Genomic DNA, 15,969 nt, shown 5'->3' on the forward strand with positions numbered 1-15,969 from the left:
ACTGGAATGCATTGATACAGGATGCATTGATACATGATTGCGTATATTTGTGTGAAAACTCGATGTTTAACGTTCCCTTTTTTAAATATTCACTAAATTCATTTTCTTGGCTGGACTATTCGATACAGATTCACCTTGATTACGAAGCTCTCTTAAGTGGTAATCTAAAAATTTAGTAACAATATCAACTCTTTTCTTGCACAAGTTATTCTTCATGAATGATGAAAATGTTATCAAAGTTTTCAACCTTGTCCCTCATTTTTCCAATTCTTACGCCGATTGCGGTTTAATGTGAATATAGAAAGTTTTGTTTAGTATTTTTTTTAATTTACAAATGGTTTTATTGAGGCATTTTATTTATACAGTTTTTATGCGCCGGGAGTAATTTTCCTAACTTTGGGTTAGTAAGAGAGGGGAAGTTTTATTTAGTTAATGCAAAAAAAAATTGCATGTGCTCGGATTCTTTATTGCACACACGCAAAGAAAACTTGAATTTGGAAACAAAACAAAACTGACTTTGATTCAAAACATTCATTTTTCGGAATGAAACTCCTGTTTTCTTTGAATCATTGAATTGTGGTTTTTATTCGAAAGAATAATTTTTGAAAAAAAGTATTAATTTTTTTAACTATTATTTTAAACAATTCATTGATTCAAAAGAAATTTGTTCAATTACATATTTCTATTGAAACAAAGTGAACTTTCTTCTGACCAAAGAAAAGCGTTTTCGATCGCTATCCTGGAATTTCCGAAAAAAAAACTTCTATCTTTAAATTTTAGCTTTGCAGTGTTATATTTCATTCAAAGTAAAACCGAGTTAAAAAAATTAAATTTAAGTTTTATTTTGATAACATGATTATCATTTTCCCCGAATACACATAGTAAGGTACACCGGGGCAAGTGCAAACGTTCATCTTTTCTCTGTTACAAAAAAAGTAAAAATTATTATTTCTTCTAGAAATTGTTGTTTAAACCCAAACAAACAATCTGACATAGATACACTAAACTTTCTTTAAATTTTTCACTAAAAACACGGCACTGTTTGATCACACACGAATTCAAGTTCGTACTAGACATGAACAGTGTGTTTTTGTTTTGCATATTTTGGCTACAAAAAAGGGCATTCAAATCCGAATTTTCATTAAAAGGTGAGTGTTTGAGACCGATATTCAAGTGAAAGCAGAAAATTTATGATAAATTTTCATTACACCCCGAAAGTTGTGAAAATAATATTCGCTCTTGTCAATCCACACCGTGGGGCAAGTGCAAACGACACTACCAGGGTAAGTGCAAACGCACCTTTAAGCCATGCAACATCAGCCATTTCAGAAAATTCATCACCAAAATGGTTCAGCATTATATTAAAATGGTCAGAAGGGGTATCCAAAGTGTTGTATCTGAAGCGGATGTTCGAAATTCCTTAATGCATTAGTAAATGAAGGTCTTTTGCTTAAAACAACAGTCACCAAAAATGGAGTTCCAAAAAGTTATCAATATTGCAAGAAAACAGCAAACATATTAATCAAAGTTGATAAAACGTACCGGAACATGTATTTAATTCATTTTAAGACCGATACACTGACTCATCTGTGAATTAGTTTGGAAAAAGTATTGCGTTTGCACTTGCCCCCATAAACGGGGCAAGTGCAAATTTTGAATTTTTTTCACAAAAGCACCGTTACTTTTTACCAACATTTTTTAATTTTTCACTACCAACGGGAATTTGTTGAGAACTATTTTAGTGATGCAACGAACGATAATTGATAATTTTTTAACATATACATATTTTTCTAGAACATGTGAAAGTTGAACTATGGTGAAATCCGTTTGCACTTGCCCCGGTGTACCTTATATCAAATATTACTGTTATTCGTAATATGAGAATGAAAACACAAAAAAAATCATAGTTTTTGTACCCGACTGTTATGATGCGTGAATTTCTCATTTTGTCATCGTGAACGACCAGATTTTCAAATGTTTTTAGTAAGCGAGTACAAGCGCTCCACGCGCTAATTGAAAATCAAAGAATGAGGATTGAGGAGCAAAATGAGGATTCTTAAAAATATCCTAAATTATTTCTGAACTAGGGCTCTGTAACTTTGAAAAGCTGAAAAACAATCAAAATGATGACAATGACTTAGTTATGAACTACGTAAAAATATTATTACGTATCAGCACAAACCAACCTACATAGAAATGCAGGCGATTCCTTCAGTTTGCTATACTACCGTTCTAAGCAAAATTGTCCAATGCAAAAAACGTGCAAACGAGATAAACGCGATTGAAATTTCAGCTACATTTACAAGTTTTCTCTCAAACTAAAAATTCACCGACAGTTTTTTCGTAGTGAACAGTTCAAGTTTATCATTTTACAATGTTTTCTGCCAAAAAAATACATTTAAAACTAAAAATAAGAGCCGAAAATGCTTCGTGTGACATTTTTGCACATACCGATGCTTGTTCTACGAAAAACTGTCACACGACCACACTTCTTCTATCATTTGAATAGCTCGTATAGTTTCTATTTTTCCCAAAAAATCAAGTTAGACTGTAGTTTGAGAAATACTTTCCTCTTTGTGTATAAAAATGTTAAGTTGAGTATCGATCTTATGAGAAGTGCCTACCGAAAAGTGTTGGTGAAAATTTCTATGAATAAATCACTCAAGGCTCCTCGCTCCTCCCCCACCCTTTATTTTAATGTTCTTTTTGGCGAATAACATTATATTCAATAGTTTGAACTCATTATTGTTATTAAGTTTTATTAGTGACACTTTACCATCTTCGTGGCATTCGTGTCATGTAAAATGCAATTTACAGAGCTTTATAAAGATTACACTCTTTTAGAAATTTAATCAGCGATTTTTCACGTGACTCATCATTTTTTAAGATTTCAAAAACACTTCCCCTAATGTTGTTTTTCTCACGAGCTTCTTTATATCCATGACAGTCGGTCAGAATGTGCTGCACAGTAGTTTGTACGCCACAGAATTGACATATAGGCGGAGAACTTCTATCGAACAGGTACGCATGGGTCAGTCTTGTATGGCCTATCCTCAATCTTGTTATGACACGTTGGTCCGAGGGACATTTCCGGTCTATGTATTTTGATGGTGAGTATTTGTTTTGTCTTAGGAATGATTGATTTGAACGCCACTTGTTTTGAACTCATCTTAAGTAAATTTTTTGATAAAATTTGTATTTTTCATAGAATTTTCTCTAGTGTGACAACGTAGAACTATCAAGATAGAGACAACCAACTTGATGAAAATTTCGTATAAGTTCAAAACAAAGTATACTTGTTTGTGTTTTTATTCGAAAGTTAACACTAAAAGAGACCGTTTCCAGCAAAAAAGTGAAAATGACCCAAATGTCACATATGACAGTTTTGCTTGGAACGGCAGTATAGGAAGGCAGATTTCGAGAGCACGACCGGGAGAGCAATGGATTTTGTTCGGTCTAAATTCTTCCCGGGGTTTGTGGAGCACGTGTACTTGCTTGCTAAAAACATTTGAAAATCTAGTCGAAGTCCGTCATCTTTTAGTAAAATCGGAAAACGTTGCTACAATTTTTGAAAAACCTCATAAAAAGCATACCAATCGATTGTAAAGATTTTAATCTATCACTGGGTCCTATATAAAAAGTAGGCAGTTTTGGTGAAAATTTTCGAGAAATCACGATCATAGTACTTTGAAATATAACAGGTAGGCCATTGCGCTTAACCTAGGGTTGCCATCCGTCCGCTAAAACGGTACATATCCCGCTTTTTAAGAAATTGTCCCGCCGTCCCGCTTTTTTTCAACTAGGTTTTTAAAAGAAAAAAAGTTTTTCAGATTTATCCTGATTTTAATTGCTATATCGAAATTTCACAAAACACAAAGTTGTACATTGAAATATGAAGAACCGTTAGGTATACCTAATTCAAAATTTATTATTTTGAACTTGCACCCCTCTGATCCTGAGGGCCTCAATTGAATTCATTTGATTCAATTTGATTCAATGTTTTCAATCTAAAAACGAAACTTATGTGACTTTTACAGTAACAAAAAAAAATCATACTAAGAAATATTATGAAATTGAGAGTTTTATCAAAGCATATGTTTTGTATTGGCATTCAAGGGCAAGTTTGGTGAAAATTTTCAAAATATCAAAAAACAAAATTCGCTTGTAAGGCTGTTAATTTTTCATCAATGATCCTTTTTTTTGTTTCAATCTGAGTTGCTCCAAGTTTGATAAAACTCCAACTCCAAATTTATAATCAAGTATAAAGCATCGCGTTTCTATACCCAGAGTACCACCAAAACCATACAAACAAATATGTCATGAATTATTTTAACAAATTTTAAAATGTCCCGCTTCTTTTTCTCAAAATGTCCCGCTTTTTATTAAAACCATCTGGCAAGTCTAGCTTAACCTCATTTGGAAGCTCCGTGTATGTACACGGCATTCCTACTAAAAACAAAAAAAGCTATGAATCATTACTGGTTTTCTATGGAATAGAAATCAAAATCGTTGATTTTGTCTTTATTAGCCGTGTGTTTCTGGAAATTTTCACAAGAACTGACTATCACATTACCAACATCAACAAAATTTTTGTTTTCCTCGCCTTAAAACCCACCGAATAAAACTTTTTACTAATTCAAAGAGCCAAACATAGTTGATGGTATTAAAAAGCATAAGCTCATATTTTTTTTCTAATTTTATTGCTTATCAATTCTTTGAAAAAATAAGATTTTTAGATGTATTCCATACATTTGCTAACAATTCTCTACTTCCCGGCAATGTTATACAAACCGTGTGGAGCACATCTCTCAGATTTCCCCTTTTTTGACAGATTTAAGCTTTTTTCTTCAGATTTGAGCTTTCATCTCCTTCATTCTCATAACTATTACTGTATTTGTTTATGCCGAGTGTTGCACTAGTGTTGCACTGGTGCACCACTAGGTGCTGTCAAACTGTTTGTTTATTCGGACGGTGTTGCACTGGTTTTGACCTGGTGTTGCACTGCCATCGGGCGGTGTTGCCCCGAAAATTTTGTCAGTGTTGCGAGAGAGCGTGTGAGTGAGCGAGGTAGCAATACACTGGCGACGATTTGTGTTTGTTTTTATCGGGTACGGTGGAACACTCCACGAGTGGAGAAAACAAATACAGTATATTTTTGGATCCTTTCACCAACACAGTTGAAGAGGGCGGAATAGGGGGAATAGGTATTACCTTGTCTATTTCAAAGTCGTGATCCATAGGATAATAACCAGGGTTCAACACACGCAAGTGTGTCGGAAGAGCACGAACAAAATTTTCCCCACTCTTTTATTCTCATTTCATTCCTCAAAATCCTCACGGGCAATTTGAGAGCAAAACGCAAAACAAAAAAATGAGCAGGGAGATTGTGTGTGCGCGCGTTTTACAAAATCCCCGGTATGGTTGCCACATGTACAGATTTATCTATAAAAGTACAGATTTTTGGACTCATTTTTATTACAGATTCTGTCGGTGCAGATGACAGATTTTTAAATTTGGTTCAGATTGTACAGATTTGGCATTTGGTGTAATGTATAGCAGTGCGGCTTTAAATAAACCATGTTAGTGATACTGACCTAATGAAATATTTATAGTTTATTAGAGAGATTTGTTTCAGAGAGTATAAATGGTAAAAATATTCGAAATTGTATCTATTACAAACAATGGAGTTGTAAAACTGAAAAAAAATGTGGTAATTGCACTGAATTTTCATATATCGTTGGTACAGATTTTGTTACAGATTTGAATCAAAAAAGTACAGATGAAAAAGATTTTTTTGCTCGAAAGTACAGATTTTGATGTGGTAACACTGATCCCCGGGTTGCGAAATGAGCGAGCGAAAAAAACAAATGAGTATACGCCCGGGCTAGCTCACCGGGAGGTCCCCGAGAGCTCCCGGGGACGTTAACCGGAAGTTTGGATGAGCGAGTGTATGAGCGAGTACTGTAGAATTGGTGTTGTACTGCAGAATTGGTGTCGGTTAGGTGGCTTGCGTCAGGCGCGGCGCAAATGGGTCGGCGTTAGAATAATGAATGTGAATGTAATAGTAGTTCTCAATAGTTAAATGTAAATAGTTTCCATGTAATAGTTAACATAAAACAATAAATTTTCGGAAAAAACTGTAAAAAATTTAAAACGAAAGCGATTTATAGGTGAATCATTTAAATGAATGTCATAGTATGTAACTGTTTATAGAAAATAGTACTAGTTACCATGTAAAAGTTAACATGAAATAGTAAAGTTTCGGAAAAAAATAGTTAAAAAAATTAAAATGGAAGCGCTTTATGAGCGAATCATTTCAATGAATGTCATAATAACTGTTAATAGTAAATAGTACTGGGTATACTTGAGGTAATCGCTTTTAACCCCTCAGTACGTGAAATCCACTCACCCAAAACTGCTCACTTTGGACTTCATGCCAATCAACCCAGTAATAGGTAGTCCAATGGGTAGTTTGATTTTGTCCGTGTAGAGATGCAAGTCTCCCGACAAGTATGGGGATACATTCAGCAACCAAAATGTAAACATAAACAAGTCTCACACCCACCAATCGAAATCGCATCGCAGTTCAAGTTGCCAGTGTGGGTGGACTTTGCTTTAGAAACTGGCAACTGTTATCACGAGTTCAAGCGTTTCAAAAACACGGCGTGTATTTATTAATTTAAATATAAGCATTTGGCAAGTTTAAAATACCTATCATTCTCCTATCCAACGTGTAAAGAACGTGTTTTGTTAAAGTACCATCTGTGATCAGATCAAGCCATTGTTGAATTCCGGAGTAATATCGCGACTATAACGTTGCGACACGAAACGTTAATCGCTCTTTAAGTTGATACGTAACGCAATACAGTAGGAATCAAATGTTTGAAAACCGAAAATAAAATAAAATTGTAAATTGTAAACGCAAATTTCTGAGTAGAGATGATTCAACTACGAATATTTAAAATGTTTAACCTGAGGACAAATAATGACGCATCAAATCGAAGGTTGTTTTCGTAGAACGAGAAAGTAAGTCATAAGCTAATCATAATGATGTCAGCTGATCCCAATGTTTTTTTTTACTTTTCAGGTACCGAAGCCGACCTATTTGAGGTTGATTATCAAAAATGAAGAAACAGCATTACATCTGCAATACCTATGATTCTAGGGGATTGGAATTTAAACCGGAAGCCTTGAAAACACTTGAAAAAAGTCTTGATGATTTCTTCACCGGATCAAATAAGCTCCTATTTGTGCGAGCTTGTGGTGGTTGTGACATATCGGAATATAGAATTCGGAAAGTTTTATCCGATTTAAAGCATGGTGAGCAATGTAAAACGGTCACCTATGATGGATTCCGTGAAACACAAATGAAAGATGGAACGGGACGCAACAATCAGGATACAGTCCTTATAGTCGTTATAAGAAACGAGGATATGAAGCAGGTGGATAGTATTGAAAACTTCAAAGTATCGATATGCTGGACAATTGTTGTTTTCGAAGGAAACTTCGCGCGCGAAATTGAATCTATACAGGATGACTTTAAATTCGCAGATTTGACGGAACCGATCAAAGAACGTCTGACTTTGGGCACAATTTGTCTTCAAGGTCGGGAAGTATTGTTGAAGACATTTGTAAGCAAAAAACTTGAGGAAGAAATTTCCGCGGCAGCTATTGTTCAGTTGAATTCTTCGGAAAAATTAATAGTCGATGATGAAGGTCGACTAATCTCGTCGTCCATTTACATAGATCGCTTGATAACGGACGAAAATGGGAAGCCTTTTAATTTTAATCAAGAAATAACTGTTTTATGCGGTGACCCTAGTGTGGGAAAAAGCGTGTCGCTTGTCAAGATGGCCGAAGATTGCAAACGGGCTTTTCCAACAGACATCGTAATTTTAAGGGATCTTCAAACAATTATCAGCTATTTCGATGGAGATGTGTCTGACATTGAAATTGTCTTCAAATTTCTTCATATAAAAACTTCTGAAATTGTACAACGATTAGTTGTGTTAAGATTATTTGAAGAACGTAAAATAAACCTTTTTTTGGATGGATTTGATGAAATAAGCGAAACCAAAAATCACAACCTTATAAAGCTGTTGAAATGGATAGCGAAAAAAACAATGCGCGTTGTAGTAATAGCTACACGATCTCATCGGATTCAATTCATTAAGAAACACCTGAGTCCAACAATATGCACTGTACATCCCTTATCCGCAGAAGAACAAAAAAAAATTTTGCAGCAGCATTGGACTAGCTCAAGCAATGCATCTGTTGATGAGCTGAAATTCGTAGAAAACTGTAACAAATTATTTCAGCACTACCCGAGCTCGAATATCCTTGAAATTCCGGTACAAAATAGCGTAATTGCATCAGTATACGAAGATTTGGTTTCTAAAGGTCTGTCTCTGACCGACGTAGCTATAAGTGAAATTGTACAGAAATTAGTCGACATGAAGTTCAATATTTATCAGCTCAAATATTTCAATTCAGCTAACCGAGCACACGAAGTTATGTTGAAAACACTGCGATGGCAATTCGAAATCGGTCATTCAGAAATAGCTTACGGGTTAGACACTTCAGTGCGAAACGGTACTGAACAATTACTCGAATTAGAACAATTTGGTCTGCTGAGGATCGAAAGTCACGCAATTTCATTTGTTCATCCAATTTATCAGGATTTTTTCTTAGCGCTTTATATTATCACAGGAGATGTTGATCAAGATACCATCAATGAATATCTTAAAAATTGCATCCGTGAGTCATCGGGCAACCGTTTCAATGACTTTTTGAACCATCAGATTTTTCGCACGAAAGACATGTACAAAAACAACTTTTATCAAAAATTTATAAGAACAATCTCTATAAGTTCTACATCCAAAAAAGAGCAATTTTGCACATTTTTTGAAAATTATTGTTCCGAAGAGGAAATGATCACTTATCTGCATCGTTGTGTAGCAAGTGGCTTTGCTGGTCTCTTTGGATTGTGTTATGAAAGCATTCCAGTTGATCTGTCCGAAAAGCTGGAATTCAAATTTTACCCTCGAAACCACACAACTATTGATCTGTCGACGGTTAATGAGGAAATGTTGCTGTCGATGCTACAGCTACTAAACGAGCATCCCCTATTGAAAAAAGCGGAGAAAATTCTGACAAATTTTGAACTTGACGAAACTGATTTCCTCCTGAATGCCATCGAGGGCGACAAACCTCTTGTGATAGAGCAACTTTTCAGAATAGCTAACAGCATAACGGAAGAAGAAGACGAAGACGATTTGTTGCAAGAATTTGTAAGCCAGAGGTGGCGAATTTATTTCCGCAAAATACTTCACAACAAAAAGCAAATCGTCCTGGAAACTATTTTCCGACAGTTGGAGAAAAAATACCTAAACTATGTGTTGAAACACTTTCTAAGGGAAGCTGATGTGCTGCACGTTTTGATCGATGAATGCTCGAAGCTGGAGACAGCAATTCCTGAGCTCATCCATATATCGCTACAATTTATAGAAAAGCATTCCGATAAAAGGGACCTTCAGATTCAGCTTGGACGAAAAACCAAAGGGAAAACTTGTCTTGAGCGTTTAGCGAATGTCGCGCTGTTCGAAAACCGGGTATTGTTCGAACTGTTTGCGAAAACAAAAGGGGTTGAAGTGTAATATCTGGGAATATTAAAGTTTCACTTTCTTTTCAAATAAGTTTGCTTCTAACTATCTTTAGCCCATCTTTGATCAAGACAGAGTTGCCTTTATGTATTCTTATAATAGGTAATACTTTTAGCAAACAAAAAATTGCATGAACACAGAAAAGAGACACGGGAATTTATAACATGTGTTTTTATCAGTTTGTTATTTTTTGTAGTCGGCCCGAATAACTGTAATTTTGTCTAGTGGCAATTTTATCGAGTGTTCAATAATTTTTGTTGAACAACTAAACTTTTTTAACGAGCAATCGGTAATTTGTACCGAACAATATTTTTACTTGGGATTTTTTATCCCTTTAGATGCTTATTTATTTATTTATTTTATTTAGTAAAAAAAATTGTTGTTGAATTATAGACTTCCCGAGCTCATCCTTTTTCTCATACTGTGTGAGACTCTATTCTGAGCTGATATTTTAACAAGAGTATGTTGTTGAAGAAAATAACCAAACTATGAATATTACCCCTAAGAAAAATCATTTTAATTGACATATGTATACGAAAATTTAAAGAAAAAAATCCAAATCCGGACTCTATCACCTCTATCACTTCACTTACACCGACTATTGAAACAAAATAAGGGCCAGGAACTATTTTGAGATATTTTCAATCCGGAATGTTTCGATTGTTCAGCGGAATAGAGAGAACAAGTGTCTTAAAGCTCCCTTTTTTATACAAATGGATTATGACAGAAAATGAACATTGCTTAGCCCACCGCTTTAACCCCAAAAAATATAAATGTCACACGTACCTTCTTATTTACAAGCTCATCATTAGCTTCAGTAATCTCAGTTAGTTTAATATTTACAGCTAATCCAAATAATATTATAAACAAAGCTTAATAAGATTATCTACACAGACCATGTCAGGGTGCATTAACCATCATTATCCGGAAAAAGGTTCCAATTTTGAACTTAACTAATAATGTTGAAAAAGGAAAAATAGTTTTCCAACACTAGGCTGAAAAAAAGAAATTTAAATTTATAAAAAAATGCGACTCTGAAAAAGGACTTCAGAAAAAAAATTGGATAAAAAAAAATTAAAGATCTTAAAACAGTTATTGCAAGTGAAATGTTTAATTTAAAACTTTTTTCAATTTAGATACATGACTCGTATCGCAAGACTAATAAAATTGACAAACCCACATTACTCTTTTAATAATAATAAATATCACACTCAAATATTGTTCATCAGGTTATGTCGAAACACCATTTAAATAAAATAAAATTATCACACACAAATACTCAATAACTTTCTTCATCTTTTTTATTATGGCCTTTTCCCCTCCAATAAAATAGATAAAGAAAGAAATAAAACGCAAGTACTGAACGAAACAATGCTTAACTATTTTCAAAAATTGTCGACTGGCTTGGTGAAACCCGTTTAAAAAAAAAAACCTTATCATCTGTATTCACTCCGTTCAAAAACGTACAAACGACAAACAGTAAACAATATTTCCGGAAAGCTATGGCCTGCTCTCAAAACCATAGAGCATAAGCCGCATCTAAAATGAGTGGTTCCGCTCGAAGAGATCAATTAAAAGAGCAAATAAAAAATTTTCATGTACTTACCTCTGACTGTCATTCCTCAGAAGGTCCAGCGATTTTCACAAAGACAAATGGCTTGAATAAAGGGGGCAGAATAGTTGACGTTTCGGCATGAAATCAATACGTTCAAAACAAGGATCTCGCCTAGGAATCACTCAATTAGGTTTTTTTTAATCGGTAATCCCAGTGTGGTAGTTTTGGTCAAACTGCTATCCTGTTGATCTGTAACAGTTTTTGAATTGTCTTAAAGTTCATGAGCTTCTCGTTTTCTTTGCCCATACAGTCTTCTCTATCTATTAAATTACTTGAACTCCTTTCTTCATTCAGTAGGATCACTCAGTCTGGTTCTGGTTTTATTGTTTCTATTCGTTTTGCTTCGATCTAAGCTAATGTTCAATCCCACGAGATGAAACCAATTGCAGCTACACGGAATGGTGATTGGTTAAACTTCGTTCAAACTGTAAAGTTCTGTGTTGGATTAATTCAAACTATACCATGCTTATGCGCGAACCCAAAAAAAACTTTTTTTGAAATTGAAAAAAAATAAATAATTAACAAACAGGAAAAATAAATTTAGGATTGATTTTGTGCAATTTTATCGCGAAATTTTCCTACAGTTCGGTATGTTGCTCTTCACTACCGTCTTCCGTTTTGCTTGGATTAATTTCAGGCTTTTCTTCGTCGAAATCTAAATTCTCTTCACTGGAATTGTTTTCGTTTTGTTCTTCTTTCGGTGGTTCTTCCACAACCTGTTCACTCTCTGGAGCCTCTCCGGATTTGGAGTCGCTGTTTTTGGCATTGTCCTTTTCCACTTTGGGTGCCGGGGTTGGTTTCACTTTCGGTCGCCACAATTTCAGTTTGTTTACCAAATATTTCACCTCACGATCAAGAAGAGCCATTTTGTCAGTAAGATCTTTCACAGCCAGGCGAACGGGTTGATTTTTGGCAATCTTTTTCTGTTCGGCTACTTCCGTATTGCGCCATTCGATGGTTTCTTTAATGACTCGCTCTAAGGTATCAATTTCTACCTGTGTGAAAACATCCTTCTCAGGATTGCCCTCTTTTGTAAAGTTCCTAGCCTTATCCAAAAATCCTTCGGCACCACTGATCATCTGCTTCAGGGCACTCAGTGCTTCCGGACGCTCACGATGTTCCCAGTGTCTAGCGTAGACCTGATTTGCAACGGCTTTCAGCTCATCTAGCTTCTTTTCATAAGTTTCAGCATCGGCATCGGAGCCGTCCTCATAAAGCCATTCCGAAATTTCTGAACAAGACTTACGAATAGCTTCGATCTCCTCCTGGGTGGCACAGGAAGAGTACTCTTCTTCATCGAGTTTTACCTGGGCATCAATAACGTAGGTTTCCAGAGCATTGAGAGCCGTTTCGCGACGCTTTTTAGCTTGGTCTACCTCGTCTAAAGCACGAATTCGTTTTTGGGAATCCTTGAACTCGTCTCCATCAAGCGGAACGACGTAAGTAATTTCAACCTGTTTAGAACGATTATAATGTGCAAATTAAAAGCAAATGTTATTACCACAAGAATAAATACAATGACATAAAAAAAAATTTAATTACCTTAGATGGAATTGTCTCCTTGATGGTTACGATCTTTGGTTTATCTGTCTTATTTTTGGTTCCATCTTCGTCGCTCGAAGCTGTCGAGTTGGTATCTGCATTTGCGGTAGTATTTTCGGGCTTCTGTTCTTGTTTTTTGTCCTCGGCCTGTTCCCCGTCCTTTTCTTCTTTGGTCGGTTCTTCGGAAGCGGTGACCTTTTCATCATCCGAATCACCAGAAAACAGCTTACTTATTGTATTGCCCAGCTTCTGCAGGGTGCTCTCGTCATCTTCCGTAACAGTTTTTTCGAGAACCAGCTCAACATTGGCCAGAGAGAATAATCCCGAATCATCGAGCGAGAAGTGTGCCTTAATGCCTTTTGATTCAACATTTTCGGCTTTATTTGCATTCAGTTTTTTGGCAACTTCTGTGAGACTAACTCTAGTGAGATTTAGAGAGCCTAGATTGGAGATTTCGTCTTTGCTGAGTACAGATTCAAGCTCCGCGTAATCAACAGAGAATTCAAAATCATCAGTGTGCTTGTTGAAAGTGATAACCTTTTTCTGAGGATAAGCATTCATTGCTCCGAAAAGAGTTCTCCGGACAAGTCTGGTAGCACCACTGTCTCCTTCACGCGCGAAAACTACCTGTATCGGGAACAAAACAGCGTCCTTAACGACAAACTTCTTGACTTTGAATCCGGTACCCAAATCAGCACCCCGGTAAACTGCACCCATACAGGCAGCTTCATCAGAGTTCAAATTTTTACCCAAATCTTGCTTAATGTGCGCCTTCAGTACATCCTGAATTTTAGGAACACGAGTGTTGCCACCGAAGAGTACGACTTGGTTTATGAGCTCAATTGATAGCCCTGAAGCGGCCAGAGCACGGTCTACTGGTGCTACGACTCGCTCAAAAAGATCCTTGCACATTTCTTCGAATTGATCACGAGTCACCAACAGTCGGAAATCCTGTTCATCAAGCAGACCTTCGATCTGAGCGTAGTGTTCGGTATTGGCACTCAGCACATTTTTAACCCTTCCAGCCTCCTTGAAAAGTTTGGCCATCGCTCTTGGATTTGTAAAAACATCTGTTTTGGTTTTACCCATTTTATTAAACTCCTTTCCAAGATGATCTCTCAATCGCACCTGCATCTCCAACCCTCCGAGGGTACGATCATAAGCAACTCCTAGAACCTGAACTACCGGCAGAATCTCCCGCGTTGCCTTATCCTTAACCAGCTGATAACTGATGACCGAAGCCGTCGTTTTGTAGGCTCCCATATCGTAGAACATAAAATACTGTGCGGTTTCATTGAATTCCTTTCTGCGGAAAATGCCATAGTTCAGGGCCACGGCTGTGTAGTCGTTAATCAGCTGCAGAACCTTCAGATTTGCCAACTTGGCTGCCTGCACCAGAGCACTGCGCTCGGCCTGGCCGAAGAATCCGGGCACAACCAGCACGGCTTCGGTCATCTGCTGCCCGGTCGAATCTTCGGCCATCTCCTTGGCCAACTGCAGCAATTGGGCGACTAACTCTTCGATCGAGTACAGATCTTCGCCGTTCTTGAACACAACCGTTTTGCGAACCGGATCCTCGACAATGTTATAGTACGGGAATCGTTTCCTGTAGATAGAAGACATCGCAGTTGTGAGCAATGGAAAGTGTTAGTAGCAGTTCAAAGTTTTATGACCATTTTCTGAAAACTAGTTTACAATTTTTTTGAAATCGTGAACTTTATTATTTCTAATGTAATATTGGACGCTGAATCAGAAAATGAGATTCAAAATCTCAGTAGAACAGTTTTTAAATTTTGCTCCAAAAATAAACGTGAGAAAAACAAAAAAAAAGTACCTACTTAAATTTAAATATCTTGAATTGCATAGCATTAATATGACATGTTTTTGCATATTGAATGTGAAAAAACTTGCTATTGATCATCTGAACTTAACTTTTGCATATGATCAAAGGTATTGTTGAAATAATTGAATTTATGATGAAAAAACGATAAAAAAAAAACATTTTTAAAGAAAATTTTGTTTTAATGACAGTATTGGGCTCGATGCTAACATTTTACAAATGTTATTCATGGGCCTCAAATGTCAATTCAAAGCAAAGATTTCAAAAAATTATTTATCAAAATCGGTTTAAACTTGAAAAAGTTACAGTACTGTTTGCATTTTAAAATAATTTAACAAATAAAACAAAAAAATGCATAGGCACAACAGCAATAAGGAATGCTAAAGTAAAGTATGCAATGCGTGTTAGAGGATAATATGCGGTCGAAATACAACCTAAATAACTAGAAGATAAATTAAAATAAATCGACAATAACATTTATAAAATCTTTTAAAATCGACTTTTTAAGCATCGTATTTCGAAGAGTAACCTAAAAAAAAGCCCTAAAACCCTAAAAATAATTAGAAAAAAGTAATTAACTCACTTGTACAACTCAACCATCGGATTGTCAACTGTTTTCCCGAGCAAATCTGTCAGGTAGGCAAAGTTGTTGGCCGGAAAGCGCACCCCTATACTTTGCGCATCTTCGCCGAACAGCCGATCCCCGTCCCGGAAGGCAATGTTCGTCGGGGTCTTCCGTTTGGATTCCTTGTTCAGGGCAATCTCCATCGGAACGCCCGGTGAAACGACACCCACCTTCATCCACTCGCTGCCGAAATCCACGGACATGACGGCTGCTCCGGAATTCTCGCGGACCAACGTGGCCAAAAGGACCAACCCCAGAAGGTAGGCAAGCCTACCGGCAAACGGATGCATCCTCGCTTGGATCGATTCTGAAATTAAACTGACTAATGATTTGCTGAATTTTACATGTGCAAAGTGCAATAAAACGGGACTTACCAATCGATTGATTTCTCTGGAGTAAAAAAGAATATGAAACTTTCACTTATCCGGCATGCACAATTAGAATGCCATCAGACAAATTCAATGTCTGGAAGCGAAAAAATACCACCCACAGCACTTGTATCGGAACTGAATAATTCCAGCGGAATTCTGATGCAAGACGGTTCTAATTTTCTTTTCAATCTTTTGCGTGTGGTCTAATAGTTTGGACCGAAGCTGAGAAAATACGCCAGGGACACGCACGATGTAAACCAAAACTCCGAATGGTCACCGATCGAAGGTACTGACGTGTTTCTTTTTGATCAGCG

The 15,969-nt window shown here is 36.4% G+C and overlaps 2 protein-coding genes across 3 annotated transcripts; one reads left to right on the plus strand and one right to left on the minus strand.

Moving 5' to 3' along the window:
* Positions 1 to 6,541: 6,541 nt before the first annotated feature.
* On the plus strand, positions 6,542 to 10,857 carry LOC129759866 (uncharacterized). The gene is made up of 2 exons (XM_055757412.1): positions 6,542 to 7,026; positions 7,088 to 10,857. Exon 2 carries the CDS (start codon positions 7,125 to 7,127, stop codon positions 9,654 to 9,656), a length of 2,532 nt encoding a protein of 843 aa, XP_055613387.1. The 5' UTR covers positions 6,542 to 7,026; positions 7,088 to 7,124; the 3' UTR covers positions 9,657 to 10,857.
* A 527-nt stretch (positions 10,858 to 11,384) lies between these two features.
* On the minus strand, positions 11,385 to 15,969 carry LOC129759868 (hypoxia up-regulated protein 1). Of its 2 annotated transcripts, none has more exons than XM_055757414.1 (4): positions 15,659 to 15,969; positions 15,243 to 15,591; positions 12,820 to 14,425; positions 11,385 to 12,731 (listed from the first exon to the last, which is right to left on the minus strand). In XM_055757414.1, exons 2-4 carry the CDS (start codon positions 15,572 to 15,574, stop codon positions 11,856 to 11,858), a joined length of 2,814 nt encoding a protein of 937 aa, XP_055613389.1. In that variant the 5' UTR covers positions 15,575 to 15,591; positions 15,659 to 15,969; the 3' UTR covers positions 11,385 to 11,855. The 2 variants fall into 2 exon arrangements, with proteins under 2 accessions (XP_055613389.1, XP_055613390.1); XM_055757415.1 differs by having other exon boundaries at positions 15,243 to 15,606.

The sequence above is a fragment of the Uranotaenia lowii genome, unplaced genomic scaffold (assembly GCF_029784155.1).
Source record: "Uranotaenia lowii strain MFRU-FL unplaced genomic scaffold, ASM2978415v1 HiC_scaffold_297, whole genome shotgun sequence".
Lineage (NCBI taxonomy): Eukaryota > Metazoa > Arthropoda > Insecta > Diptera > Culicidae > Uranotaenia > Uranotaenia lowii.

Coding starts and splice junctions, on each gene's coding strand:
- LOC129759866 (XM_055757412.1), top strand. CDS start 7,125: ATGAAGAAACAGCATTACATCTGCAATACCTATGATTCTAGGGGATTG.
- LOC129759868 (XM_055757414.1), bottom strand. CDS start 15,574: ATGCATCCGTTTGCCGGTAGGCTTGCCTACCTTCTGGGGTTGGTCCTT. Junction 14,426..15,242: donor CCGATGGTTGAGTTGTACAA/GTGAGTTAATTA, acceptor TTCTATCTACAG/GAAACGATTCCCGTACTATA. Junction 12,732..12,819: donor AGGAGACAATTCCATCTAAG/GTAATTAAATTT, acceptor CGTTCTAAACAG/GTTGAAATTACTTACGTCGT.